This window comes from Pestalotiopsis fici (genome assembly GCF_000516985.1).
Source record: "Pestalotiopsis fici W106-1 unplaced genomic scaffold PFICI_Scf_4, whole genome shotgun sequence".
Classification (NCBI taxonomy): domain Eukaryota; kingdom Fungi; phylum Ascomycota; class Sordariomycetes; order Amphisphaeriales; family Sporocadaceae; genus Pestalotiopsis; species Pestalotiopsis fici.
Genome location: NW_006917094.1, coordinates 171,857 through 197,980, shown reverse-complemented (window position 1 = coordinate 197,980; position 26,124 = coordinate 171,857). Strand labels below are relative to the sequence as shown.

Genomic DNA, 26,124 nt, shown 5'->3' with positions numbered 1-26,124 from the left:
ACATCTGTTGCTAACGAAATTTGGATCCCTGAGTGATACCCAGTGTCGCCGTCCGTCAACCCGCTCGGAGCGGAAGATTCACATCATGGCGACAACTCCTGCAGCGTCATCAGCTGCCCCTGCCAAATTGTCTTTCGCCAAGGTATGCGGACGAAAAGCCTATCTCAAGACAAATTTCAAAAAATCTGGGACTATGTGAAAGCTGACATTCTAACCAGGTCGCTGCATCTGGCGCCAAAGACAACCGGGCTGCCCGCGTCGCAGTCCCTGTAATGGAGCATCGTCGAGCTCCTTCGACAAACGCTTCCACTGCCGGAAAAAATGGAGGATCTACGTCCGCCAAAGTCGCCAGTCCGGCTGCGACTGCAAAGTCACCTACTACGATTCCAGAGAACAACTCCAAGTCTACACAGACACAAGATGCAGTGACTTCTCAACTGAAGGACCTCAGTCTCTCCTCTTCTGGCCCATCAACTCCGAGTCTTGTAGTCAATGGCTCTTCATCATCGGTAGGAGCATCCCAGCACAAGAATGATTCGGCAACCCACCTGTCGGACGACGCCTCCCACAAAGCAGACTCTATTTCTGAAACGGGCGCCAAAGCTCCGAGTCTCGACGGAAAAAGCATCGCCTCTGGCACTACCTTTGCTTTAGACGAAAAGGAATCGCTCCGACCAGATGACAGTGCTAGTGTCAAGGCCGCAGCTGAAGACGATGAGTCCTTCTCTTTTCGGGGCTCTCAGATGGCCAATTCCAGAATGGGCTCAGACGTTGCACGTATCCATCGCCTGCGCATTGGCGACATGCCAGAACGAAGAATCATTCAATTACTTCCAGAGTCGCAAGAAATGGGAATTGCCACCCCGCAGAGTGTAGACTCTGGCATGCCGCCGCCGACGGACAGCTCTCAGGCTCTTGGAACCGTCGCAAGCACTCCCGACGCTTTTAGCACCATGTATTCTCAGAACCCAGATGACAAACTGCTAGAGGCTATGTCATCACCCAAAGACCGCATCTTCTTGCTTAGGCTTGAACAGGATCTGATCAATTTTGTCCAGTCATCTGAGTAAGATTCAATGACCACAACCATGGTATTCTCATTACTGACTCCAACGCCAGGAAACCCTTTATGGATTTGCCTCCTAGCAACTCATTCTGTAGAATGTTAACACACAAACTCGCGGACTATTACCACATGACGCATTCCTTTGAGGCTGTGCAAGGCGCCGTGCGTATCTACAGAACGCCCTTTTGCAGAGTTCCACCCTCACTAGCTAGTATTTCTGGCAGCAAGGAGACCGAGAATAATACCAGCAGTGCTGCCCCTCCCGTCCTCCTGCCGAAGAAGATCATGCGACGAGGCGAAGAAGGCGGATCGGGACCAGCGAGCACAAGCGCCTCCAAGGCAACGTCTGAGGTTGGCAGTGACGGCAAGGAGAAGGACAAGTCCAATACAAAGGAGAAGTATGGTTGATCACGCGCCCTCGATCTCTATGATGGTCATTTCTGACATTGACTAGGTTGCGAACCCGTGAGCAGCGCGAGGAAGCCTATAACAAGGCAAGACAGCGAATCTTTGGAACATCTGAGAAGACTGGAGAGACCACCCCTGGTAGGGATGCCCGTAACATTATTTACACAGAATACCAGCGCTGACGCTCGACAGAAACAGATGATGCAAATGGTACATCCCGTGCCAGCTCCGTGTCTGGAAAAGACAAGTCAAACCTCGGTAAAAGGGGTAAGACCGGCAAGCAGCGTCGTGATGACTCCGACAGCTTTGATTCTCGATCACAGTACACTCCGTATTATAACACGCATCATTACATCGGCCCTCAAGGAGCTGGTAGTTGGCAAGGGCCGTATGGTCCAACTGCCAACGGCCCATACGGAGGACCAGTCCAACTGCCTTATCATGGTGCCATGCAACAGCAGTTTCCCCAGGGAGGACAAGGCTATCCGCAAATGATGCAGCCGGCTCAGGGCAATGGATACGCGCAATACGGTCCAATGACAACAGTCAGTACTCCGAGTGATCCATTGTGTGCAAAGCTGACCGCATCATCCCAGTACCCTCCTCAGCCTCATCAACCTGTGCAGCCGCGCTACTCTCACGCTGGAGGCCCAATGCAGCCCTACGGATCTCCTGTCCAGAACGCGCAACCACAACAGCCCTGGACGCAGCCGGCCTACAATCCAGCTCCTCAGCCGCCTCCTGGACAGTCTCCATACCAACCGCAGCCGAGCCGACCGGTCCAAACCCCTTCGCAGCAAGGCATCCCGTATGCTTTTGGACAGCTGCCAGTCAATGTCAATCCGAATGATCCTAAGAGTCAACACCCGATTCCAGGCAGCTATAACCGCCATGCATTCAACCCCAAGACTCAGTCGTTCGTCCCTGCAACTGGGATGGGACCCGGACATTCATCTGGACCAATGCCTCACATGATGGGCCCTCATGGCAGCCCTCAGATTGGCACGCAGCATCCTTCATATCCTGCATACACACCAAATGGACCACCCCAACCGTATATGGGAGCGCCTGTTGGATATGGCATGAGTCGACAGAGCTCCACCAACTCGCTGTATCACCCTCAGGGTACTCCGCCTCAGCATCACCTTGCGCAGAACCCCGGTGCCCATTTGTCGCAGATGCCGCACCAAATGACCCATCCGCTGCCAAACAAGGGACCCCAGCCGATGAGCAACAATCATCCTCACTTTACGTCTCTGCCAAATTATGGCAATCCGGCCACGCTGCCACAGAAGCCCCCCACGGGCATCTAAGACTGCATTCCAACACGTAACCGCATGAACTGAATGAGAGCATTTAGATGGGTGTTTGGGAATCGACCAGCTTTGGGAAGCCTGCGGAAATGAAAAGTGCTTACAAGAAGAATGATAGCATGTGATCGATGGTGTACGGGGGACTGTCATTGGCAGAAATTCATGAGACTGGCGCACATTAGGAAACCCATCCCACTTCATTGGCATCCATACGGTGTCGGGCGTTCAAGGCGATATAGAGGAGTTTCTTTTCCCCATGGTAGATTCGGTAGTGCCGACGCATTGTAATAGGCCGAGGATTGCATCCATGTATAATTGGCCATTTCAGATAGCGTGACAGATAGCAACGCTCCTCTAACTTTGCTGGATTGCTCAAAATGAGCACCCATGCTGGTATGAGTCGAGCAAGCCATAGTTTTGTGTCCCAGAGTTGTGGGCTTGAATTTGTGTTTTGAGGTATCATTACCGCTCTTCTTCATGGTTTGTTTGATAATACCACCATGAGTTACAGCCCACCGGTTGTTGTGCAGCCATGAACTTGTTTGCGCTGTGATCTCCAAGATCTGAAATAGCTTTGATCAATGTTTCCACAGGCTGTACATAAAGTTCGTCTGTACCGCTCACTGATCTACTTCCATAAGGCATGAAGGCTCGCTCTACTCATGGTTTGCATTCATATGGCATTTGCGCTTGAGACGGCTTCTGCACAGGAAAAGGACAACGCAGGTCGAGCTACCGTCCATTGTTTATGCGCACATGCCAGTGCGATGATTTCACACGACCTGCATGACATGAATTGGCAATGCTTGTGAGCATCACATGGCCAAAGGAATGAAGTTTTCTTGCCAATAACGACTGCGTCGCGTAATAGCCAAGTTTGAAGAATCACTCACAATATTCGGCTGCTGGTGGCCTGTGTCTATGAGCGCTCTTTCTCAATGGTGCAGGCTAATCATCTAATCACGGCAAAGTTTGCATCAATATGCTGTCATGGCCCATCAGCATGAAACTTGTTGATGTGGTCTTTTAGCGTCTCTTCCAACCGTTCTTGAGTGTGGAGTTCGGAAGTGCGGCACTGGGAGAGATCATAGTTGGGACCAGTAGGATTAGGTGAACAGCCCTGCAGCGCCCGGCATATCTTAGCCGGTTCACTAGAGTGTGCTTGTTTAGCAAAGGACCAGTAGAATAGGCTCGAAAGCTCGATATGCTTAACAAAAAACAGGGCAGAATATTCTGGTGCTGTTTCCAGACGCGAGCACCGCCTCGACCTTTGACGTAGACCATCCACTATAATCGTGGAGAAGTGGAGGCGGCCCTGCCAAGCTTGCCAAGTTTCGGCACCCGGACGGGCGCTATGCAGCCTGGACCCGGCGATCATCTCGGTGACGACACCGGGGGCATCTTATAATGACATATATGCGGGTCCTGAGGCATGAAGTGTATAGAGTGACGGTAATTTCGTGCTGAAATTAGACCTTGGATTCGAATATATATATATCGGCCTTGAGCATTCCATAAACCATCTTCTCTTTACCATCAATCATTCATCATAAGCCTTTAGCGACACTATTGCACCAAGGAGTTACTCTTATATCAAATATTCAACCTTCATCACCATCCAAAACAATTCATCATGTCTGGACTCATGGGCGACATTAAGAACGCTGCCAGCGACAAGCTCGGCAAGGACTCTCAGCCAGGCAACAGCGTCGAGCGTACTGCCGACCAGGACGTCAACCAGGGTATGTTGGAAAGAATCACTCTTCGTTAGATGTCTTGCGTGCACTAGATTAACACTTTGCCAAAGAGGTCAACCAGTTTGCCAGCGACCACGGTGTGCCTCAGAGCGCCGACAACACCATTGACCAGGCCGTCGACAAGAAGGTCAACGAGGAGATCCCTGGAGGAAACTAGATATGTACCATATAAGAGCTACGATGTCACGACAAAGCTATAACGCCGCGGTTGTCCTGAGTTCGGACCCGCTTAATTAATGAAAACTATTTCTCACACATGAACAAGTGGAATATGCCACAGAACCGTTACGGTTCTTGTGTTATCTGCATCTTACACTTTATTATACACTTGACAAATCCCGTTGCTGTGTACGTAAATGTATACAAAAGTTTGGTGGGCTTCTTGGGCTCTGCTCCGCAGACCTATAGCGTCCCCGGATGTCCCGTCTGGGAAGGTGTATCACCGTGGACGTCGTGCTTACACTAGACCCCAGACGCCGTGTCCAGGCAACAGCATTTTGACAGAAGCTATAATTGGAGTGCTCTTGTTGCATATTGTGTCAACTTGACTCCAGAAAATATAGCATTGGGATTTCAAACTTGATGATTGTTTGTCTTGCTTCCGAGTCTAGAGATTGCCAAGATGACCCGCTATGCATTAGAGCGTTGCACCGTCGCGGACAGCGATGCAATCAGCCGCAACAACATGTCGGCTTTTTGGCAAGACGTAAACTGGGTGCTGTCGTGGCGCCACACCACTCTTGAAAAACACATCATCGAGTCGGCCAAGCGGTATCCGCGCAACTTGTTAAAGGACCGCGACAACACGCGCCACCAAAAGGCCATCGACCCCGAGACTGGCCGCCTCGTAGGTTATGCGCGCTGGCTAATTCCCGCCGCGCACGCCGTCACAGATATAGGCACGCCGGTGTGGCCCGAGGCCGTGGTGCCGGCAGTGTCGCCGGATGAGGAAGCCGAGTTTGAACGCATTGCAGAGTCCGCCGACTGGAAGCCGGATGTTACGTCGGATCCACTGGACCACGAAATGGTAGAAATTAGAAAGGAGCTCATGACGGGGAGGGATTACATGTGTACGTCGATTCCAGGAAGTTGTGAGACTGCCCCATTCAAAATCTAGTTTTCTAATCAAGTTGTAGTACTCGACTACCTGGCTGTTCATCCAGAAAACCAACGTAAAGGAATTGCTTCATTGTTGGTAGAGAGTGGCATTCGACAGGCAAAGAAGCTGGGCTTGGATATATTCCTTGTCGCTCGGCCCGCTGGCATGCCAGTTTACCAACGTGCTGGCTTCCAGATAATTCGAGAGCTAGTGCAGGATGATTCCATATATGGGGGTCAAGGGGAATGGCGAACCTATTATATGATATACGAGACTCGACCCCGGTCCGAAACTCGTGCTGGTGTGTAGACAATGGGAATTAAGTGATTGATATTGCGTATGAACCGTAACATGATTCTTGGTTAGAGTTATAATTTATGTTTCGCTTTCTCTCAATCTCTTATTTTTGAAGAGTTTATGTGACCTTCACGGCCGGAGCTAGGATGACCAACGGCAACGTGCACATTTGGTTATGTGTTTTACGATTGAACTGAATGTCAACTGAAGTGGATGCAGATTTTGTGTTCAGCTCGTCAATTGATGACTATTGATTTTCTGGTCCCGACTTGGAGCGTACTATTGTTGAATACCGATGGGAACCGAAATCAATTCTACAGTAGTGAATCGTGATTCTGTTCACCGAGAGATTGAGGGGAGCAAAGGCATTGCTGCCTCGGGGCTTGGAAACCTGGATGGGTCATGTACATCAAAGACTCACGGGAACGCGTCGTGTACCCAAGTCCTTCGTGCCTCAGGGAGGGCGAGAAGTAAGAAAGCCAGCTCAAGACTTAAAACCATTTGGGGAAGAGGCCAAAATCATGTCAGCTTTGTGATGGCCCTGGCATAAAGCTTCGGCCATTCAGGTGACAAGAGTGACTTTGATATACTCGTAAGTCGTGAAAGAAGTCGTGGGTTCCTCACCAATCCTACTCCTTGCTCTACATTCTTCGCTCTGGGAAGGGAAGCTGCACGTCAACAAAGTCCTCCACTGGCTATGGCGCAGATCTTCCGAGTAGGAGCCTTCACCGTAGATGCTGGTGTCAGCTACAATTCTCATTCTCCTCTCTGGTCTCATTCATCTGATGAAAACCTCCCGTGGCTTATGAAGTAATCTGCGACTGCAACCTCTATCCACGTGCCTTGAGTACTTGATCAGCCATCATCCAACTCACGAACCGCAAGAAGATTCGACCTCAAGTGGCAAGATCTGAAGTGACCTGTAGCACTAGTCACCCATTTTTGTCTTGGATCGAAGTTGAATCATTATTTGATGACAAGAACATCAGTTCTGGAGCTGACAGCACAAAATCCCACAATGGCAGGTAAAACGTCGATCGCAATGCAAGATGGTAAGCAGCTGACAACGCCCGGGGCTTTCTATGGCTGGGAGTTTCGGCTAAAGGAACGGGCAACCCTTTTCAGACATCAGGTCAAGCTCTATAGAGTATCTGCAGTAGAATGGGCTTAACCGTCTTCCATGCCAGACCGCCAAGTGATTTGGGTGGGTGGGCTTGAAGCGCAAGTTCCTTCATGAATTTTCCCACAAGCCAACAACCCCCTCTTCCCCAAATGATCATGAGGCATCCAGCAGGGCCGCACTTGTATATGAGTTGAGCTGCGAGGTTCCTTTATCAGTGCAGTCGGAGTTGCCACCAGTAAGACTGCTCACCAACGCCGTAGCATAGCAGGCTCAATAATTGCGAATTACTAGGATTTCTGTCAGGTGGTTAGATGAATAAACGGTTGGGTGATTTGACACTTTACAGGCAGCCTCTACATGATTGGTCGTGGGTTTGATGGAAGTTGCAGGTTACTCGGCAAAATAGGGCAGAATACAACGCCGATTGAGTATTGAGACCGAACGGTCGCGTGGTCTAGATACGAAAATCTGCTACAAGGCACACTACGAGGCTTATAAATCACGAGGCGGCTTAGTTATAGCAGAAATAGGAGAAGAAAATAAGGAGCCTCGCTAAGATCTGCCTTCCACACCTCGTCGATTCCATGTCATTTATGTTACTTTTTAGTCTATGATTGGATTCATGTATACTCAGGTAATGTTTCAGGCATCGTGAGCCTTATCTTTGAAAACCATTCCTAATTCAATCTTCACTCAAATTGTCCAAAAGCAAGTAATGAATGGAAACATGCTACTAAACTCATGGACGACAATAATCCAACGCCTGCATATCATCAGCATAGGTCGAGCTCAAAGTAGCACGGCTAACGACGTCATCTCCTTGTCGGTCCTGCTCTTCTCAGCTTCTTAGCGCTCTGTTGAGAATCCTCAAGGCAGGTTTAGGTGGCTACGAATGAAGAGACGAGGTGTGGACGCCTCATTCGGTGATGGCTGACAGGATGCATTACCCCGGACAGTTTCGACCTCCTCGATGATGATATTTCTCAATCATTTAGCGATGATGGGTGCAAGTCGGTCGAGTACAACTGTGAGCATGCATGAGTGAGAGCTTTCCATATGACAAGCCAGCTCAAGGTCGCGATCGACTGGCGGGGAAAAGAAGAGGAGAACTTGTGGATGCATCGTGAGCTTACTAGAGGCTTGAGAATTCAGTCATGACATGAAAGTTCTAGGACTCTACCTTTGATTGCCGTGGTGGAGGAATGATACGAGTATATAAGACTCTGCTGCTCCTGGTCTGTTGGAACTCTCAACATCACAACAACACATCAATTACATCTGAACGACAGCATTCAAACCACCGACTTATCATCTTCAACATGCGTTTCTCTCTTCCCCTCCTGGCACTTGTCGCCTCTAGCGGCATGGCGTCCCCGAACTCGATCATCAGCCGCGATGTAACCACCACCGAGGCAGTCACTGATGCCATCACCTTTGCTGCAGCTGAGGACGACTGTGACCTGCTGAAGTGTGCGGCCGTCATTGCCTCTGCTGCATGCATCGGTGCCAGCATCGCGCTGGGTCCCGGTGGAATTCCCAGCCTGCTGGGTTGCACCGCTGGCGGAGCCAGTGCGGTATGTATCTTCGCATCTACGAGATCCCTTGAATCGGTGATAGTGAGCAATGATCTGATATATCGGTAGATCTGCCCTTGTGCCAACTGCGTCGACGCCCTCGGCGACTTCTTGAAGAACAACAGTATCTGCCCTTCTTAGAAGGATCATGGATACGAAGCGTCTGTCGGCTGTCAGTCTCGATAACTGACTGGCTGGGAAGGAAAACACCATCTTGTGCGGGGGAATAGTTGATACGTCTCCTTTGTCAAGCAGCCCGACAACGAGGCTTCTACATAGTAGTCTCTGTGTCAGTATGCAAGAAAACAGCTCCATCTGTATATCCTGGGCTTCTCGACAAGAACCTTTCATACCGGGAGGAAGCTAGCCAATCAATAGTTACTATACGGGTGAAACTAAGAATAAAATGCTTTTTATGGCAGTCGCACTTCCTGAAACTTGTTATAAGTTGCACTGTTGCGACTGGTGAAGCAGCAGTCGAAATGCAAAATCCTTGGCGCTTATATTGATCGAAACACCACAAATGCACGGGGATAGTGTTATCATTGATGCTGGAGGAGAGCCTCTTAGGTCTTTGTACTGACAATACCGTACAAGGGTATCCCCAACGCGAATCGACTTCTCCAAAGGCCGTTGCCATGCCAGTGATCTGCTAAGTATAAAAGCCATTGTCAGTACTTGTTTGATTCGCCAAGATTAGCTGGACGTCCAAGCCGCCGAGGCACAGATGTCGTGACTGATTTTCTGTATCGATGTATGTCAATCGTCTCCTTAGGTATAACGGGATATGGCCATGTGTCACTTACAATCACCGCCGCAAATGGTCCACACTTTGATCCGGCCATGACTGCGCTGGCGTATTACATAGTACAAGCCCCTGGAGGTGCTGCTGCTGCTGCTGCTGATTGCAATCTCCGCCATCGAATCCGACCCCTAATATCTGTTTCAGATCGAACCCGTGGGCCATGTCAGATCATGATAGACATACACAACACCCAGCAACCAGTCCCAAGTTTCCGTCACGGGCGTCGTTGTGGTTGGCTGTCATGTAGTTCTGGATGAGCAGAAATTTATTAGCGACTTGGTGATTCATGAATATAGAACCATTGGAGTTGAATCTAATTAATAACGAAAGTAAAGCCCGTCGTGGGATCACAGTTTAATCGCGACTCGGTGAAGTGGATATCCGGGCCCGTGGTATAGGTGAAATCCGGTTATCCGAGTTCGGCGGGCCGGAGGAAGACCATGCCCTGGTCCCGGTTCTCGCGCACCACGCTCCAGGGTCCGCACCCAACGCGCGTTGACCGGGGAGACTGAGGACTGCAATGCGCAGGAGAAGACGTCTGGGCAAGCCGATATCTCCAGCGGCTGAAGCCTCCATATGATGCGATTACCTATTCAAGATGCCAAGAAAGTTCCACAACGGCCAGTGTCTTTGGCTAGATGGCGTAAAGAAGCGGGACTTACTCATCTGCCAACCAATTAGAACCTATATTAATCAGCTTTTCAAACGTCTTGGGATAAAATTCTCCGAATCCCCAGCTTTAGATTAATGATGAATACGAAGCCAAGGTGCCAGGTCCTGGCGGTTGGGCGGCTGCTTGAGCATATATAGCCGCTATGCCCCTCCGACACCGTGGGACAATCCTTTATATGAAACTTCAAAGTGGCTCCCCTTCAAGCCATACATGGATTAAGTCCCCTGTAGCTCCATAACTGGTAAAACTCGTAAAAGTTCGTATCACTCGTATAACTCGTGTAGCTCGACATCATCGGCAGTTCAATTCAATTCTCCTGTAGTAATTAGATTTTTTAAACTTTGCTTCCTCCTGTGATCTTAGCCTAGTATGAACTGTTGCAAATGCCTGATGCTTGCGAAATTTCACGGAGTCAAGTCAACTCAGAATACTGCGGGAACATTCTAGAGCAGAGTTTATCTCAAACATCGCCAAGTAGACTTTTGATATCATGATGACCTCTGGCAATGATGGCCACTGGCTACAAATATCTATTTCAGCTTCGATATTCAACAACATGATATCCAATTCGGGCACAGAACATTCATCGTCTCTCTTTCAATTCCCATTGCTTCAAACCTACCTGGTGTAGCTAACTTGTCTATTCTTATCATTCGTTTCTTCACAGACTCTCGTTTCACTCCGCCATCATGAAGCACTCCGCCAATTTCGTTGCCATGGCTGCTGCGCTGGCACGCGTCGCTGATGCGCACTACATCTTCAGCAAGCTTGTTCTGAACGGTGTTGCTTCCGATGACTGGCAGTACATTCGCCAGACGACCAGAACCGAGAACTACATGCCGACCAAGTTCACCAACACCTATGACAACCTCACTCCCAGTGACAGCGATTTCCGCTGCAACCTGGGATCTTTCAGCAATGCTGCCAACACTGAGGTTGCCGATGTTGCGGCGGGTGACACCATTGCCATGAAGCTCTTCTACGATGGTAGCATTGCGCACCCTGGACCCGGTCAAGTTTGTACGTTTATATACTATGAAACGAGAAATTATGAGACATAAGTGAATAATTGCTGACTGGTCTCTTCTCTATAGACATGTCCAAGGCGCCAACTGGAAATGTCCAGGAATACGAGGGTGATGGTGACTGGTTCAAGATCTACGAGGTGACTCTCTGTGACGAAAGTGGTGACCTGACCAAAGACGCTTGGTGCGCATATGGCATGTCCCAATTTGAGTTCCAGATTCCTGCAGACACCCCTGCCGGCGAGTACCTCGTTCGCGCCGAGCATGTTGGTCTTCATGGTGCTCAGAACGATGAGGCCGAGTTCTTCTACAGGTGAGTTTCTCAGGATATCTGCTCCGAATATGAAAGCTCATCTGACACAAATCATCTTAGCTGCGCCCAAGTCAAGGTCTCTGGCTCCGGCTCCGGCACTCCTTCCACGACTTACCAGATTCCTGGTCTCTACACTGAGTCTATGGAGCTCTTCAACGGCCTCAACCTTTGGGTCGACGACGCCAGCCAGATCGAGGCTGACATTGCTCTTACCCCCATCGGAGATGATGTATTTGGTAGCTCATCCTCTACCTCGTCGACCTCTGCAGTTGCAGCTTCCTCTGACACGACCAGCTCGGTCGCAGTTAGCTCATCTGCTGTCGCGAGCTCTGGATGCAAGTCTTCGAAGCACTAGACATGCCCAAAATGTTTGCTGAGCTTGGTCGCGAAGCTTGACCTGGGTATTCTGGGGCTTCTTGGCTACGACGGGAGCTAAGGAAATTTTTTATGACAAATGGGTATGCTATGTCAAGGCACTTTGCAAGCTTGCAAGTTTAGTCGAATGCTTAGGGCTACTTGTCGCGGCGGCTGTGTACGATCCACATCACAAGGACCTCTCGACAGGCGCTGTCGCTTAGAGTCAATTCTTGTATATATTCTTCTTCTCATCACCACTATTTAAATAACACTTTTTTGTGCCTACCCCACCAAAACAGATTTGCTGTGAATCTGGAATATTTTGGGCGATATGGCGGTTGGTGATCAAAGTCTATGAACCAAGGATAGTAGTCAATACATCGCTTGGATGATGATGGTTCCTAAGATCCGAGCTTCAAAAGCTGCTAGGTATATTTTTGCTCACTATTTCTCCTAAGACGATGACCAAATTTCATCAGAAATATAGGCACTGGAATGGTCGCCAGAGCAATGAACCCTAGCACGGAGTTTCCCCAGCCCAGCCCGAGGCGTCTGTATAAAGGTGGTCCTGAGAGTGGAATCAAGGTGCCACAGAGGTTTCGAAAGGCAGCTGAACCAGCAATTGCACTGGCAGAATGTAGCCCGAAAGCGTCGACCAAGTAACTCCGGACAGGAATCGTGGTGGACACGAGACCGACGCCGATCATGCCTGTTGCCATAATGGGCGCCATGTAGTGAACGTGAAACTCGGTTGTCCAACCATAGAAGAACAGGGCCATTGGTAAGATGAGGCCGCCAACTATGAGGGGTGGTAGACGTTGCTCAGGCTGTACCTGGCCTGATTTTGATTGCCGACGCACCCAAATGTCAAGAGTGGCGCTGCACAGGAAAACGCCAACCACACAGCCAATTCCTAAATAGTTTATGGATGAGTATTGTTATTAGACAAAAGAAGCGCATCGTGACTCACCTAGCCCTAAGAAGCTGAGCCCAGCCTGGCTTGATGAAAAGTCATAGACGCTTTCAAACACGCTGGTGAGGGTGGTCGCCACCAGGTAGATGTAACCATAGACAATTCCAAGGTATAATGATATCAGGAACAAGGCGGGAGAGGTAAAAAGTAGAACTAGAGGTCTAAGACAAGACTCTCTGACAACCTTGAGCGCGCTGTAGTTGGTTTCGTACCTGGACCTCCAATTCGGGTTGTGCGTTGCCTTTCTGAGGCGTATGGCTTTGCTCTTCAAAATTTGAACAACATACGTCTCGCGCAGAGACAGCAGAAAGCATAGTTCAATGAGGCCGCATAGAATTGTCATGACCCAGAAGCACCACCTCCACCCCAACGCTTGACCTACGTATCCCCCCAGAATTGGACCAACGACGGGCCCTAGCATGGGTGCCAATCCCACTATTGCCATGGCTTTGCCGCGCTGCTCAACTGGAAACAAGTCGCCGACGGTGCTCGGATTCAGAGCGGTCGATACCACTGCCATGCCGTTTAAGAATCGAAATGCTACCAACATGTGGATGTTTGTACTTAGAGCGCAAGCTGCCGAAAACAAGATGAAAAGAATGGTGCCGGCATGGTATATGTAGAACCGCCCGTAGAGTTCGGATAGCGGCGCTACAATCAGCGGTCCGAGAATCTCACCCAGTTCCCATATTGTGATAATTAGTGTCAAGTACGAGGTCCCCTCTTCCTTGAACTCGGCGAGGATCTGGGGCCCAAGTGGTGCACTGATGATTACACCTAGGTTACTGTGTTCATGGGGTTAGAGAGATTAACTCCTTCTTACCCAAGTGAGAACTTACACTGCAAAATCCAATAAAGAAACAATTATAACAAGAGTCCATTTTCGTTTGCGCGACCAATTCTTTGGGTTGGACGAGTCGTCTTCACCATCAAAGTCTACGAGTGTCTCCTGCTCCGGTGCTCCATGCTCGACGACGTGACTCTCTCGAGGGTGATGCTTTTCTGGTGCAATTGCTATAGGTTCCGAAACATGAGATAAGACGTTTTGAGAAGACATCGTGGTGTTGCTCCCGTACTCCTTCGCGGTGGTTTGAAGGCTGTGCGAGTGGTTCAGATAGGAGTCAGCGACCTTATTTCATGCATACCGCTATTTACTTTGTCTGCGGGGTTTCTATCCAACCTTGGCCGCCACAGCGTTATGGCATGATCCATGCACTTACGGAAAACTCTAACAAGCATCTTGGCAAGGGATCTGCGATTCGTGATATGTGAGTGAGCATAATGGTGTTCAAGTCGAGGTCATACGAACGTTATCATTCACTAAATTTGATATTGTAGTACAATAAAAACTGACCAAACCCCAACACCTGGTCACTTGAAATAAAGGTATTGGTTATGAGCGACATGGCTAGGGATAGTCGGAAACCTGACCCCTGACTCATGAAGTTGGGTTCGACACCTCGGCCACCACCTCAGCATACTGCTGATCCATTTGTGCAAACATCTCAAGGCGCTCTAGAAGATCCTTGTCGTAGCCAGTCTTGTTCCATGTGGTCTCAGCGAAACGAGGTAAATCTCCCAAATCCATGTGACCATGCGAATGACCGTCTCCACACTCGGTCATCTTGACAAAGTAGTACAGGTGAGATATCACGCCCGGCCAGTAGCCGCTACCGCTGCAATCCATATTGACGTAGCCGGTACACTCAATAACCTCCTCGGGCGTGTAGATGAGCCGATTAGCGGGGCCGTCCCGGAGCCAGTACTCGGGTGTGCTATGGGCGTAGCCCAGGTATGACGCCGGCGGGAGGCGCGGGACTTGGTCGTCAAAATGCGTGATGCGGTATTCCTTGCCGGGCTGATTGCGCAAGTAGTTCATAAAGACAACATTTCCGACGCGCGGCGCACCATACGTGTAAATGTCAACATTGACGGACTCAAACTCCTCACGAATGTACGATCCCAGGAGCAACGCGACGGCACCGCCCAGCGAGTGGCCTGTCACCGTGACATTGTAGTCTGGGTAGTTGTGGATGGATTCACGGAGGGCTTCGTAGAAGCTGTCGTCGGTAATGTCTTGAAAGGCCTGCCAGAAACCGCGATGCACGCGACACATGGCTCCATATGGACAACTGGCCTGGAGGAAGCGAAGGTCGGCGAGCCAGTTGCGGATGTTGTAGCTTCCCCTCACTCCAACTACGAGTTCCTTTCTGTACGAGTTGACAGAAAGATAAGCAGCAATGTCGGTGGTGGCGCCTCTGGAGTTTCTGTGTCAATAATCAACGTACGGCTTTCGAATGCGTCTACTCACGTGAATCTGGCGAGAGTTGTAGTATTGTCCAGACAAAGGTTTCCCTTGCAAAACGTTGGAGCGCCCAGGTTCCCAATATTGCAGTAACTAGCTCCAGCATATTTGGCGTATAGCTTGAAGTTGTCCAAGTCTGATTGGTCTGCCACTGCGGCTGTGTTCTAATGTTAGAATGCCGTGATACTATGTACGTATGATTGCCAGCTTACGAGTAGTGAGGTGTCTGCTTGCAGCAGCTAGTGCGAGGTTCGTCTCAAGCACAGGCGAGGCAATGCTGACCGAAGCCAGAAGTGGGAAGCAAAAGTTAAGCAGCCTCATGGTGATGTGTTGATGGCCAATAATTGTATGGATAAGAATTGCTCGAAATTTTCCTACAAAAGAGTGAAAGTGCCTTTAGGTACAAAGATCAAGATGAGGAAAGAATGGGTTGGCCTTGAACAATCTGAATGATTTCTCTCTTAGCAAAGTCAGAGCAATAGTATATTATATACTTGACTCATTTTCTCAACATATAACAATCCTGTACTATGTCACTGTAGTTAGTTATGGAAGATCACAGAAAGGTGTAATACTGTACTACCGGCTGTGTATCATCCGAAGACATATTTTCCGAAATAACAGCGATGCGAAAGGGAGGCCCAGAATGATTGTGAAGCTTCGGGGGGATAGGTCATTGGATCACCGAAATTCAGATTTCTCGACACTTGTTCTTGCATCCCGCGAGCCCGATTCAAATGAGCTCATTACGGCTCATCATATAAATGTACGACCATGCTTCGGCTGGTAGGTCTGAGTTTGCGGCTGTTGTCGAATGTTGGTGAGCACACGTCGTACACGATCCTGTCAAACAATACTGATCGAAATGCAATTCGCCTTGAGCGAGATTTCGAGCTCTTCCAACGTATGACGACCGAAGAAAGACCGTAGAAGTGCCCGTTCTAATTGAATGTTCCACGCAGCTGTAACGGCAGTCTGCTTCTTCTGAGTAATGCACGTCAGGAGATTCGAGATATGTCATCAATAGACCCTTGTAAGTGGCAGAATGATACTGGTACGTATTGATCAACAAATGTGGGAAAGAAAATTATAAACTCAATGATTTCATCACTTACCGTGGCGCGATATAAATAGCCATCCTGTAATGCGCATGTGTGAGCGATGTCTGGATGCGAAACTCTTGTTGATTGACAATTAGGTCCCCCCTTTCCTCTTGGTTTTCCCTTTTACTCCCCGAACTCTGTCAGTATTGCAAGAGCCTTTCTCAGCTTTATTGAACAGCAGGAGGCCAGTTTCTTCAAATACGTACTACGTGCTATAGTCTGATCAAGCGCGGTGCCAATTCCGCTCAACTATGTAGGTTATGTAGGTTTTTATGACTCGTTAGCGACGCCCGTGGAAATCGTCTGGAACATAGCAAGAGCTTAAATCATCAGGATAAAGGGAGACTCACAAAGATGAGATTGTCAAATTGCTCAACACGGGAACCCTCGTGCCGATGATCTATGACCAACCGTGCTGGGGTGGGTTCATGAACTTCAATGCCAAGGATTCGAAGCTCTAAATCAAACACGACAATCTTTACACGCACGAGCGCCCTTGAATCCGGTAGTGATTGATCGATGTAGTGGTATGCGTAGAGCTCAGCATTAGCATCAGGCTCATCTACCACTGGGAAATAACCCCTGTATACTGTTAGCCAGGAGTGAGTTGTGAGCTTTATGGGTGTACCATGGCTATGTCCCACGTCTCCTATCCCGGATCACACGGGAGGACGGCGAGCCCCCGAGACTCTGATCAGCAAGCTTGACCTCCAAGGAAGTAAAGTTTGCATAATTGGGCATTCGACTAGGTACGTTATAGCTAGCACGCGCACTCTACCAGCTAGGAATGCTACATGATGTGCCTTTCAATAATGTGAAACTTTTAGAATCAGCGAATAGCTTTGGTGGATGGCTTACGATGCTTGTCCTCAGATTGAGGACCGACATGTTTCAAAACAAAGTACGACTGCAATCAATATCTGCAAATTGTGTATGCAATGACACAAAGGATTGCATATTGCCACTGCCGAGCTAGGAAGATAGAAATTCGAAAATGGCACGACTGGCGAAATGAATAAAATAAAGTAAATCCCAGAAAGATCACAGGCGCCAACATGGTTCCCCACTGTCTCTATAGAGTAATGGTTGCTTGCTCGTTAGCTAAGGCGAGTCATTGTGGGCACTTTAGCGGGTATGGTCCTATAATTACCCACTGCAACAGCGGCCCCAGACTTTGAATCGCAGTGCATTGGCTTTCCGGAAAGTTCATGGATGTGAATGGCACCAAGCACAGGGGCGGCGGAATACCTACTATCAGTGCTGGGAATAAGTGTTGATCAAGGTGGTGGTGCGCTGGGAATTCAAGCTCATAGGTTGTACTAACAAACACGATCATAAACGCCACCAGAAGAGATCATGGACGGCACAAGCCTTGGAAGCCAAGTATATATCTTCCCGCCTTGCGGAGGAGAAGTATTTGTCAAAGCTCAATACCCAGATCCAAGCAATCAAAATCGTGAGAGATCTTGATAACATGCAGTCGCGTGTGTCGCATGGGAAGAATACAGTAAAGGCACTAGTAGATCGATTTCGAGAGATAGCGGACAGCTCAAGGGACACTGCCAAAACCGCGATGGTGCTTGGACACCACTGCTGATGGAGAGGCTAGGCTTTTCAATGGCAAATGTTGTTTCTAAGAACCCACTGCAAAAGGGGACAGACAGTAGCCTGCGTCTTATTGAGCAGTTTTAGCGCTAGCAAGCCTAGAGAATGCCAACCGCATGAGCCAGTGCAAGATACAATGTGAGAGCTGAGGTAACAGGCGAGCAAGGCGGCGCAGGCGCAGCACAAGAAAGAATTTAGGCAATCAAAGAAAATGTGAGACCATTGCCGATCTGAACGTATACCTTGGAGCAGATACCACGTTTCCAGAAGGGATGTCATATATAAAGGTTGGCGATGCCCTTCACCCTTGTTTGGATTACGGGGTTTGCAATATTTGTGGGTGAGGCGGTCCGCAGGTACGGTTTGATCCAACTCCACAAGGGTATGCGTCCCTTACATATACTGTATTCATGGTTATCTGTATACCACCCGTCCGCTTTGATGATATCTTTAACGCGTCGAGGCATAGAATCCGAAAGGTTCCGGAGTGTCTATTGTGGTATCGTATGCCACGCTTCTTTCGCTGTCTCTATTAGTGCTCGAGAGGTTTCTTCCGTATCTAGTGCGTGTTCGAGCCAAGGATGGAGTTTATATATCTCCTTTTTCATAATAGCCCATTGATGTTTGATTGTAAGAAAAGGGGGGATTCCTACCTAATAAGATATAGCGCCTTAGCGGTATATAACAGGGATGCAAAAGTTTAGACACCTACTATAATACGCCAGCCTAACTCCACCTTGCCGGCATTAACTATATGCACAACCCCTACCGAAAACGAAAAGGTCATTGCAGCGGACGTGCGTCAAGCTGAGATCTTGGCGAATGAGTTTCGATTCCAGCGCACCACATCGTATAGGCAGAGATACAGACGTTCAAAGCCAAGCCGAGGCACTCAATACGTGCTTGCCAGCACGTCTTATCAGTATCGGGAACAATACTACACCATTTCCGTAATCACAATCAAACTCGCCTCTATGAGACTCAGGGTTCACTCCTTTTGATGGAGGTCAAGTCCGATTATAATGAGCTAGGCCTCGTAGGATGTACAAAAAAGGATGAAATAACAAGCACGGAAGGAAGAATGAAATAAATTTATCCAATGCTAAGCACCATATCATATTCGAGGTTAGCGAAGAAACATCTGTTTTGGAAGCTAGATACGATTCCAGGAAACATATGGCACAGGCAGCGAGCGACTCTTGGTGCAAATCCGCCATGACTCCACCATGGCGGGCGTGCAAGATCAGTGGGCGTGCTGGTTCAACTGGTGATCACGAATGCCATCAATAGGTTCATTGAAGAGGGCCTCGCAGCTCTTCTCCATGACTAGGAACTTCCCCACCTCTGACAATGACTACCTCCTCAGCGATTTGATTATCGAGACCTAACAAGCAATGGGTCTTGATAACACCCTTGTCAATATCAAGATCGTTCGAAGAGTCGGTTCCTAGACAACTTTTTTTTTGACATTGGAGAGCGCCCAGGTTTCTTATTCGAATGGAGGGCTCCAAGACACACTGCAAGTCTTACACTGACCTGCACTGGCAGAACGAGGTTTTACAGTGTCACTACAAATGGGAAACCTCAAATCGATACACCATGCAGGAGCAATCGCGAAACAACCTACGAGTGAGAAACACATACCATTGGACACGATGACAGAGGCGACAAGGGTCTTGTCGCCCGGCCGGGCTGGTCAGCCTGCGGGCAAATGGTAGGACTGCAGTAGCCAGATGTATTCTGTCCCCTACTGAAAAAAGGCAACCCTGTACCGACCTTGCAGTGAGCGTTGCTTCGTACTGAACCTCCCTGTGCCTTGCATTTACCCTACTCGATCTCTGCCATGCCGATAGCCGTCCTTTACTTCAGAAACTCCGGCCAATGACTAATCTATAGAAGAATTCGTGGACAAATCCTTGATGAATTCTCTTTTTTTGTTAATCCAAGCAGGCATGGGTATCTCATTTCAGAAACGTGGCATATAAGATAACACCCGCATTACACGCAATAAGATTGGTCCTTGTCGGCGCGTAGGTGTATGCATTATCAACCATGCAATGGGACATCCAGCAGGGACGAAATCACTTCACCTCGTTACTTTTTTTTGACTGTTGGTTTAAAGCCTTCTTGAATATTTATATGCCCAGTAAATGATATATTTTCTATAATTATTGCCTAATCAGTCTGCCAATATATTCGAAATGTGTAGTGGCCTCCCTGGCGACACTGTCATTACTGCTTTAATTGTGTTTATCATGGCCATGTCACCTAACCCTGTGACATTCGGCTTCGCCCAAGATGATAAACCGCTGTAAACATAATCCACATGCTCCAAGCAGTTCTGAATGATAAGATTGGAGTCCATGCTACTGTGGCCATATGGGTAATGTAAGTTTCAGCCTTGCATGAAGTCGACTTCGCTTCAAGGGTGCGAATTGGCAACGGTTTTGGCACTGCTAAGCTGTTGAACCGACCCGCGCCCCAGTCCCCCTCCCCTCCTGCGTCGGTTCGTGGTAGGGTCTAAAATATGCGCCGCAAACCACAGTACATGCATCATTAGGTACTTGCCCCTTGTGTCGGAAAACATTCATCCCCTCCAATCCATTGGAATACGGAGCACCACCTCATCAACCTTACTTATCGTCTTGCCGGCGCATGAACAGGGCCAGAGGATGATCCAATAACAGCTTGATAAAATGTCAACATCGCAGCGTACCTAAGGCCACCTTCCAATTGGATGGTGAGGGTGGACAGACGGCACGCTCCCTGAAGGTAGTAGCCATTCTGGAGGATAAGAGTGAGGCTAGCGCTAAGTTGCCCTTCATCTCGGATCAACCCTAGGTGTCAATCGATATTTCATGTGCAGCAAACGGTCCAACTAATCGCGCCGAAGGTGTCACTTGGCCTTGCAGCACGGCCGAAAATGTCTTGGCATTCCATAATGCATGATATGCATTCATCTTTGTACCACATTATGGTCGCTCTCCTATTGGCAACCTGATACGTTGCATCCAGGGAAATTAGACGCTGCGCTTGCACATTTAGTATGTTGGTAGGTTGAGTTGAGTATTGTTGTTTCGTCTTATGCAAACTATAGGAGGGGAAAAGTAGTAGATTGCGGTAAGATATATCCTGGGCATTTCAGAAGTGAATAAACAATGATCATAATAGCTGGGCGTAATCAATAATATTATAATAGTTAGACCACAATTTCTCTCACTAAGGTTGATATTTTCAAGGAATACGCTTCTTTCCCCAGATCTTACCGATTATATCATTTCAGCGCAAAAGACTGAATTAAAACAGAACTACGCAGGTCGTTTATAATGGCACTATTGCTTAAGCGTTTTATATACGCTCTTCGTCTTACGTTAGTTAGTATTTGACCCCTCACTCATTCACTTATACTTCGAGGCCGATCTAACATTAAGTTATCTTTTTGTTTCGCAGCTATGTTCCTGCGCGGCCAAGGTGGTCTTGATGATAGTCATCATGACGAAGGAAGATGCCCGGGGCATACCAACAAAGGTACTCGGATATTTTGATTCAGTCTATGGATTTGGAATTTCTTTTTACGGTCTACAACGCCTTTGGACCAATTATGAACAAACGCTCTCGGAACGATTCATGCCAATTTTCTTGGAATTTTGTTCAATTGCTATATTTATAGCGTCAGGCTCAGTAAGTACGCGCCCTCTCTATAAAATCTTCGGGGTCACTCCATGAACTTTGAACTACCCATCATTATCGCATTTGGAAGCTTATAAAAACAGTTTGGTTTCACAGATACATGTTCGGGCACTGAGATGTGTCTACCAGCCAATATTATATCCGTGGCTAATGCTATGATTGGCTCTGTTTGTCTTGCCATGCAGTCATTTATTTTGGAGAAACATAAAGATCCATTGGAAAAGACCGCCACCGCGAAGGATAATATTGAAGCTACAGACATTTCATCTCAGATTTGCTCCTCGCCGGTTGCTTATGCAGAGCCGCTCCAATAAGTGGCCACGGCCTGCCACCGTGACTGCTCATTTGTTCTCTCCTGGGTTTCTCGTCCTTTAGGAGCACCCATGACTTTTTGTCTCTTCTGAGTCCCCTTGTGGGGCGACACATGGCAGTTTCCAAATTGGCAATGAGGGTGTTATGCAGTTCCCCAGGGCGGATGAAGGGCTGGTCCCCTGTATGTATTATGTATAATTAGTTCTGGAAACCATTTTGTTACGAATAAGTATCCTTTTATATAGGTGTATATATATAAGTTCAATGTCCCGTCATGTGAGACGTACCGGCCGTGGTACCGCCATTGTCTATGCTAGTCGATTCTGCGATATAGAGGTCTACATTCACCCAATGTTCCTGTTCAGTGAAATGAGCAGAAATCAGCGACGACTTAATCTCCTCCACCCATTGGGAAATACTACCTAGGTAGTCATTCGTTCGTAGCAAAGCACAACCCTGGAGGTTTGAATACACTGCGAGCAGTCTATCTTAAAGTTCTTACTTCATTCTTATCTAATCTGAAATTTATTTATCTGCCGTTCTGTCTGTCGTTGCATAATACATGGCGCCGACTATGGTACTTGGTTCCATGGGCATATATGGGAAATCGACGTAAAAGGATCCCAGAATAGCGCAAATCATCCCAGCCAATACAGCAACAGCGAACCAAAGACATACCGCACGCGCTAAATAGGTCGTGATTATCCGATAACGGACATTAACCAGAGCTGCGGGTAGCGCATGTGCTAATATCGCCAGAAGGGACACGATACCGAGATATGGGTCTGGATGACTGCCTGAGATAACACGGTATAGACCAATAAATGGGTTCGTCGGCGAACTCAGCTCCAGGGCCTTGTCCGGGTGGAAGTTGCCCTTCCAGGCTACTTTGAAAGGGCTGACCCAAGCGACACCCTTTTTGAGAGTAAAAAGTTAGCAATACCATTCTATACCTTGGTATCTTGAAAGGGAATTTTTGGATGACTTACACTGGAAGACTGACGCCCATAAAAGTGTCAATATCACACCGATGCATGAAAACAGAAGCCGGACGCCAAGGCTCTCGCTATCCATAAAGTACTCGAAGCCATTTTCGGCTCTATTCCGATAATAGGCCACGACCAGGGCCAGGACTCCGGAGAGAAAGCAGAGTACAAGTATCTTGCCGTATATTGTCAAGATAAACGAATGTGAGGGTTCGAAGAGTTGGCTCATACTTTTGGCTGTACGTTCACGAGCCACATGCGCCGGTGCCTGATCGCCGTTTGTTGATTTTGCTGTCGACTTAGCGGTAGACAGTATCGATGTCGTTCTTGCAGTTGGCAAGGGACCATCGTTGTTTATATCTGAGGTAAGCTGCGTGGTAGGTGCCACATTGTTCGTTGTGCCAACAGGCGGCATTATCGTGATTGTGTTGGAGCCTATGTTGACGTATTGTGGATCATCAGCCTCTCACTCAGCACAATGTGGCGTCACCCAAGATAGAGTGACCTCCACGTACTCATAGATGCTGCTGGTTAAGGGGCTTGGGGTGGTTATGGGATGTGCGTTAGCAGAATCACCGCCGATATAGTAAGTGGCAGTGCATTCCACATCTCGCTGCGGGAGATCGCCACCATTGGTCTGGTGAAAAGTGATGTATCTAGTTTCACCAGCAGGTAATAATTCAGCGGCGTTTGGCGTATTCCGGATTCTAGCTTTGTTGTTGGTAAAAGATGGGCTTGCATTATCGGTGCCATTCAGGGCATCGGAGCTGGTTCCAGGATCCTCGCCTTGGTTATTGTACTGGATGTACCTAATGGCTCTAGAGTCAACCTGAATGAATGGGGCAAATGTGTTTTTCTCATCAGGCAAGACCCCGACAGCTACAGCAATGAGGCAAAGAAAAATAGTGATGACAACAAGAATAGACGCATTGTACCAATAATGCAAGGGGGCTGGCCTGTAATCCGGGATCCGATCTATGCAAGGCCCGTCATAGCAATCTGTTGATCCACTGGTGCCACACAGCAGACTTTCAGATGGTGTCCCTCAATAGTGACATGGGTAACACTGCGCTGAGCCAATAATTTCATGCACCCCGCCCGTAGGCGCCCTGTCTCTATAGGTCAACCATGCCTGTCATTGCCTGTATGTGCCTCGCAAGGGTTCCACTTGGGCCAATGTCGAATAAACCTCACTGCAACGGCGTTACATCCAAAGACGGGAGACAGGTTCAGCCTCACCAAAAACGCCCCAGATCCCCCGCGATGGATGCCACACATCAGCTCCTGGGGAAGATGGGTGTAAGAATGAATATCGGGCACTTACGCCGTAGCTGAAGTGTGATCACACGGGACAAGACCGACAATGGCATTGATTATATAGACATGCCTGAGTAGGTTGGGTAGATTTCCAAAGTAATACTCACGCGTGACCTGAATATCTTAGTATTAGTCTACTGTTCAATCAAGATGTCGGACCTTGCTGCCCTGGCAGCAGCTCTACCGAAATGCGCCGTATGTGGTCAATCACTCACTTGATTCCAATGGCGCTCTAACATTTTCTGCAGACAGCTTGCCTTGTTACGGCAATATACGAATCTACCTGTGCCATTACGAACTCGACATGTGTATGCCATGATGAAGAGCTCAACAATAAAGCAACCGCTTGCATCACCGAGAGCTGTACTGTTCGAGAAGGCCTTTTTACCAAAAACCTGACAAGTACATCATGTGGTATCGCTCCGCACGTGGATCACTCCTATATCACTCCGGGCATCGTCTTCATCACTCTCTCGGCAATTTCCCTCGGCTTGCGCATAGCAGCAAGAATTCAAGCCAAGCTTCCCGTGTGGTGGGACGATTTCATAATTACACTGTCTTTTGTTCGTTGACCTTTTCCTACCAGCTTCTTTAATGAAATGGGCACCTAGCTGACTATCCCCGTAGATGGGCTGCATTGCGTTCTCTGCACTGGGCTGGTCTTGTACAGAACCTTTTTTTTTCTTCTTCTTTTTCTTTCAATATCGCATATTTCCATTCACTAATACAGATTCGCTAACATCAGACTCAGTAAAGTCACATGGCTTAGGCACCGACATCTGGGCTGTAAATTTCCATGACATAACATACAACCTCAAGGCAATGTACGCACTTTTCGTGCTCTACATCACGAGCCGCGACCTCGTCCGATTATCGATCTTACTGTTCTACCAGCGCATCTTTGGCCGCGACCCTTTGGCCAAGCGTTTGATCCGCTATACCTTCATCACGATAATTGCTTGTTGTATCGCCTTTGATCTAGCCATCCTCTTTGGATGTACCCCGATCAGTTACTTTTGGACTTCGTGGGATGGTGAGCACGAAGGGCACTGCATCAGTACCAATGGAATATTCTGGGCCGGTGCCTTGGTCGTTATCGCCATTGACATATGGGTCATGCTGATCCCACTGCCATTTATCATGAAACTCAAGTTTTCATTGCGAAAAAAGCTCCTCTCGGGTGTCATGTTCACCTTTGGAATTTTGTGAGTATACTTTTGCAAGTCTAGTGGGAGCCATGGAAAACGAAGCTAATTTGAATGGGGCGAATCTAGTGTCGTTATAGTCAGCCTCTATAGATTGAAGACTATTACCCGTTTCACTTTGTCACGGAACCCGACAGGTGCGTACATTTTGTTCCCCATGATCAACATGGCCTATACTGTGTCATGATACACCAATTTACGCCCCTTCCCACTTCCATAATTCACTAACCCGTCCATTCCTTTCCAGCGGACTTTGTGGATGTCGGCATCTGGTCGGGACTAGAGCTCTACGTCGGCATTATTTGTGCATGTCTCCCAAACTTCCATAGCTTGCTGAAGCCTGTATATGCTCGGATTGGCTCTTTTTTCGCCTCTAAGACGAAAGGACCCCAATCCGCATCCAGTGGTTCTCGCAATAGCCACGAACGCAAGTACGTGTTGCCCATTGCCGAGACCGGCCCCAAGTCGACAACAGTAGAGATTGCGACGTTTGAAGGAAAGACCTAAAGTGCTGTTGGAACACAAGAAATAAGGGGGGGGGGGAAAAAAAGGAGGAATGCCACACACCGAGACTAGTAGGCTGCACAGGCTTAGCCAAAACCAATTGATGTTTGCCACCTGAGCATTTCCATCGTCATCATGTCTCGTAGTAATCAAACGCAACAACTCTAACCTAGTCTCATGTTTGCAATGTAGAGAAACATAATTATTGGCTCTTTTTTTGTGTTATCTATCGATGTTACCCTCGAGTCATGGAAAGCTAGGGCCATATTATTCAGAACATATAATCTCTGCAATTAGCTAGATCTCGGCACATA

General features: G+C 48.3%; 9 protein-coding genes across 9 annotated transcripts; 7 read left to right on the top strand and 2 right to left on the bottom strand.

Annotated features, from left to right (window-relative positions):
• Positions 1 to 85: 85 nt before the first annotated feature.
• Positions 86 to 2,787, top strand: PFICI_06023 (uncharacterized protein; the record flags this gene model as incomplete). Its single annotated transcript, XM_007834604.1, has 5 exons — positions 86 to 142; positions 219 to 1,066; positions 1,120 to 1,464; positions 1,521 to 1,612; positions 1,667 to 2,787. The coding sequence occupies 5 exons, from the start codon at positions 86 to 88 to the stop codon at positions 2,785 to 2,787; spliced, it is 2,463 nt and encodes an 820-aa protein (XP_007832795.1).
• Positions 2,788 to 4,420: 1,633 nt separating this feature from the next.
• PFICI_06022 (uncharacterized protein) lies at positions 4,421 to 4,701 on the top strand (the record flags this gene model as incomplete). The annotated part of the gene is made up of 2 exons (XM_007834603.1): positions 4,421 to 4,529; positions 4,595 to 4,701. 2 exons carry the CDS (start codon positions 4,421 to 4,423, stop codon positions 4,699 to 4,701), a joined length of 216 nt encoding a protein of 71 aa, XP_007832794.1.
• A 465-nt stretch (positions 4,702 to 5,166) lies between these two features.
• On the top strand, positions 5,167 to 5,952 carry PFICI_06021 (uncharacterized protein; the record flags this gene model as incomplete). Its single annotated transcript, XM_007834602.1, has 2 exons — positions 5,167 to 5,614; positions 5,681 to 5,952. 2 exons carry the CDS (start codon positions 5,167 to 5,169, stop codon positions 5,950 to 5,952), a joined length of 720 nt encoding a protein of 239 aa, XP_007832793.1.
• Positions 5,953 to 8,382: 2,430 nt separating this feature from the next.
• On the top strand, positions 8,383 to 8,778 carry PFICI_06020 (uncharacterized protein; the record flags this gene model as incomplete). The annotated part of the gene is made up of 2 exons (XM_007834601.1): positions 8,383 to 8,637; positions 8,707 to 8,778. The coding sequence occupies 2 exons, from the start codon at positions 8,383 to 8,385 to the stop codon at positions 8,776 to 8,778; spliced, it is 327 nt and encodes a 108-aa protein (XP_007832792.1).
• A 2,026-nt stretch (positions 8,779 to 10,804) lies between these two features.
• On the top strand, positions 10,805 to 11,808 carry PFICI_06019 (uncharacterized protein; the record flags this gene model as incomplete). The annotated part of the gene is made up of 3 exons (XM_007834600.1): positions 10,805 to 11,135; positions 11,210 to 11,453; positions 11,514 to 11,808. The coding sequence occupies 3 exons, from the start codon at positions 10,805 to 10,807 to the stop codon at positions 11,806 to 11,808; spliced, it is 870 nt and encodes a 289-aa protein (XP_007832791.1).
• A 427-nt stretch (positions 11,809 to 12,235) lies between these two features.
• On the bottom strand, positions 12,236 to 13,840 carry PFICI_06018 (uncharacterized protein; the record flags this gene model as incomplete). Its single annotated transcript, XM_007834599.1, has 3 exons — positions 12,236 to 12,723; positions 12,781 to 13,568; positions 13,623 to 13,840. 3 exons carry the CDS (start codon positions 13,838 to 13,840, stop codon positions 12,236 to 12,238), a joined length of 1,494 nt encoding a protein of 497 aa, XP_007832790.1.
• A 381-nt stretch (positions 13,841 to 14,221) lies between these two features.
• Positions 14,222 to 15,409, bottom strand: PFICI_06017 (uncharacterized protein; the record flags this gene model as incomplete). Its single annotated transcript, XM_007834598.1, has 3 exons — positions 14,222 to 15,041; positions 15,095 to 15,245; positions 15,301 to 15,409. 3 exons carry the CDS (start codon positions 15,407 to 15,409, stop codon positions 14,222 to 14,224), a joined length of 1,080 nt encoding a protein of 359 aa, XP_007832789.1.
• Positions 15,410 to 24,251: 8,842 nt separating this feature from the next.
• On the top strand, positions 24,252 to 24,673 carry PFICI_06016 (uncharacterized protein; the record flags this gene model as incomplete). Its single annotated transcript, XM_007834597.1, has 2 exons — positions 24,252 to 24,296; positions 24,350 to 24,673. 2 exons carry the CDS (start codon positions 24,252 to 24,254, stop codon positions 24,671 to 24,673), a joined length of 369 nt encoding a protein of 122 aa, XP_007832788.1.
• Positions 24,674 to 24,923: 250 nt separating this feature from the next.
• Positions 24,924 to 25,813, top strand: PFICI_06015 (uncharacterized protein; the record flags this gene model as incomplete). The annotated part of the gene is made up of 4 exons (XM_007834596.1): positions 24,924 to 25,026; positions 25,084 to 25,306; positions 25,376 to 25,443; positions 25,554 to 25,813. 4 exons carry the CDS (start codon positions 24,924 to 24,926, stop codon positions 25,811 to 25,813), a joined length of 654 nt encoding a protein of 217 aa, XP_007832787.1.
• Positions 25,814 to 26,124: the final 311 nt, after the last annotated feature.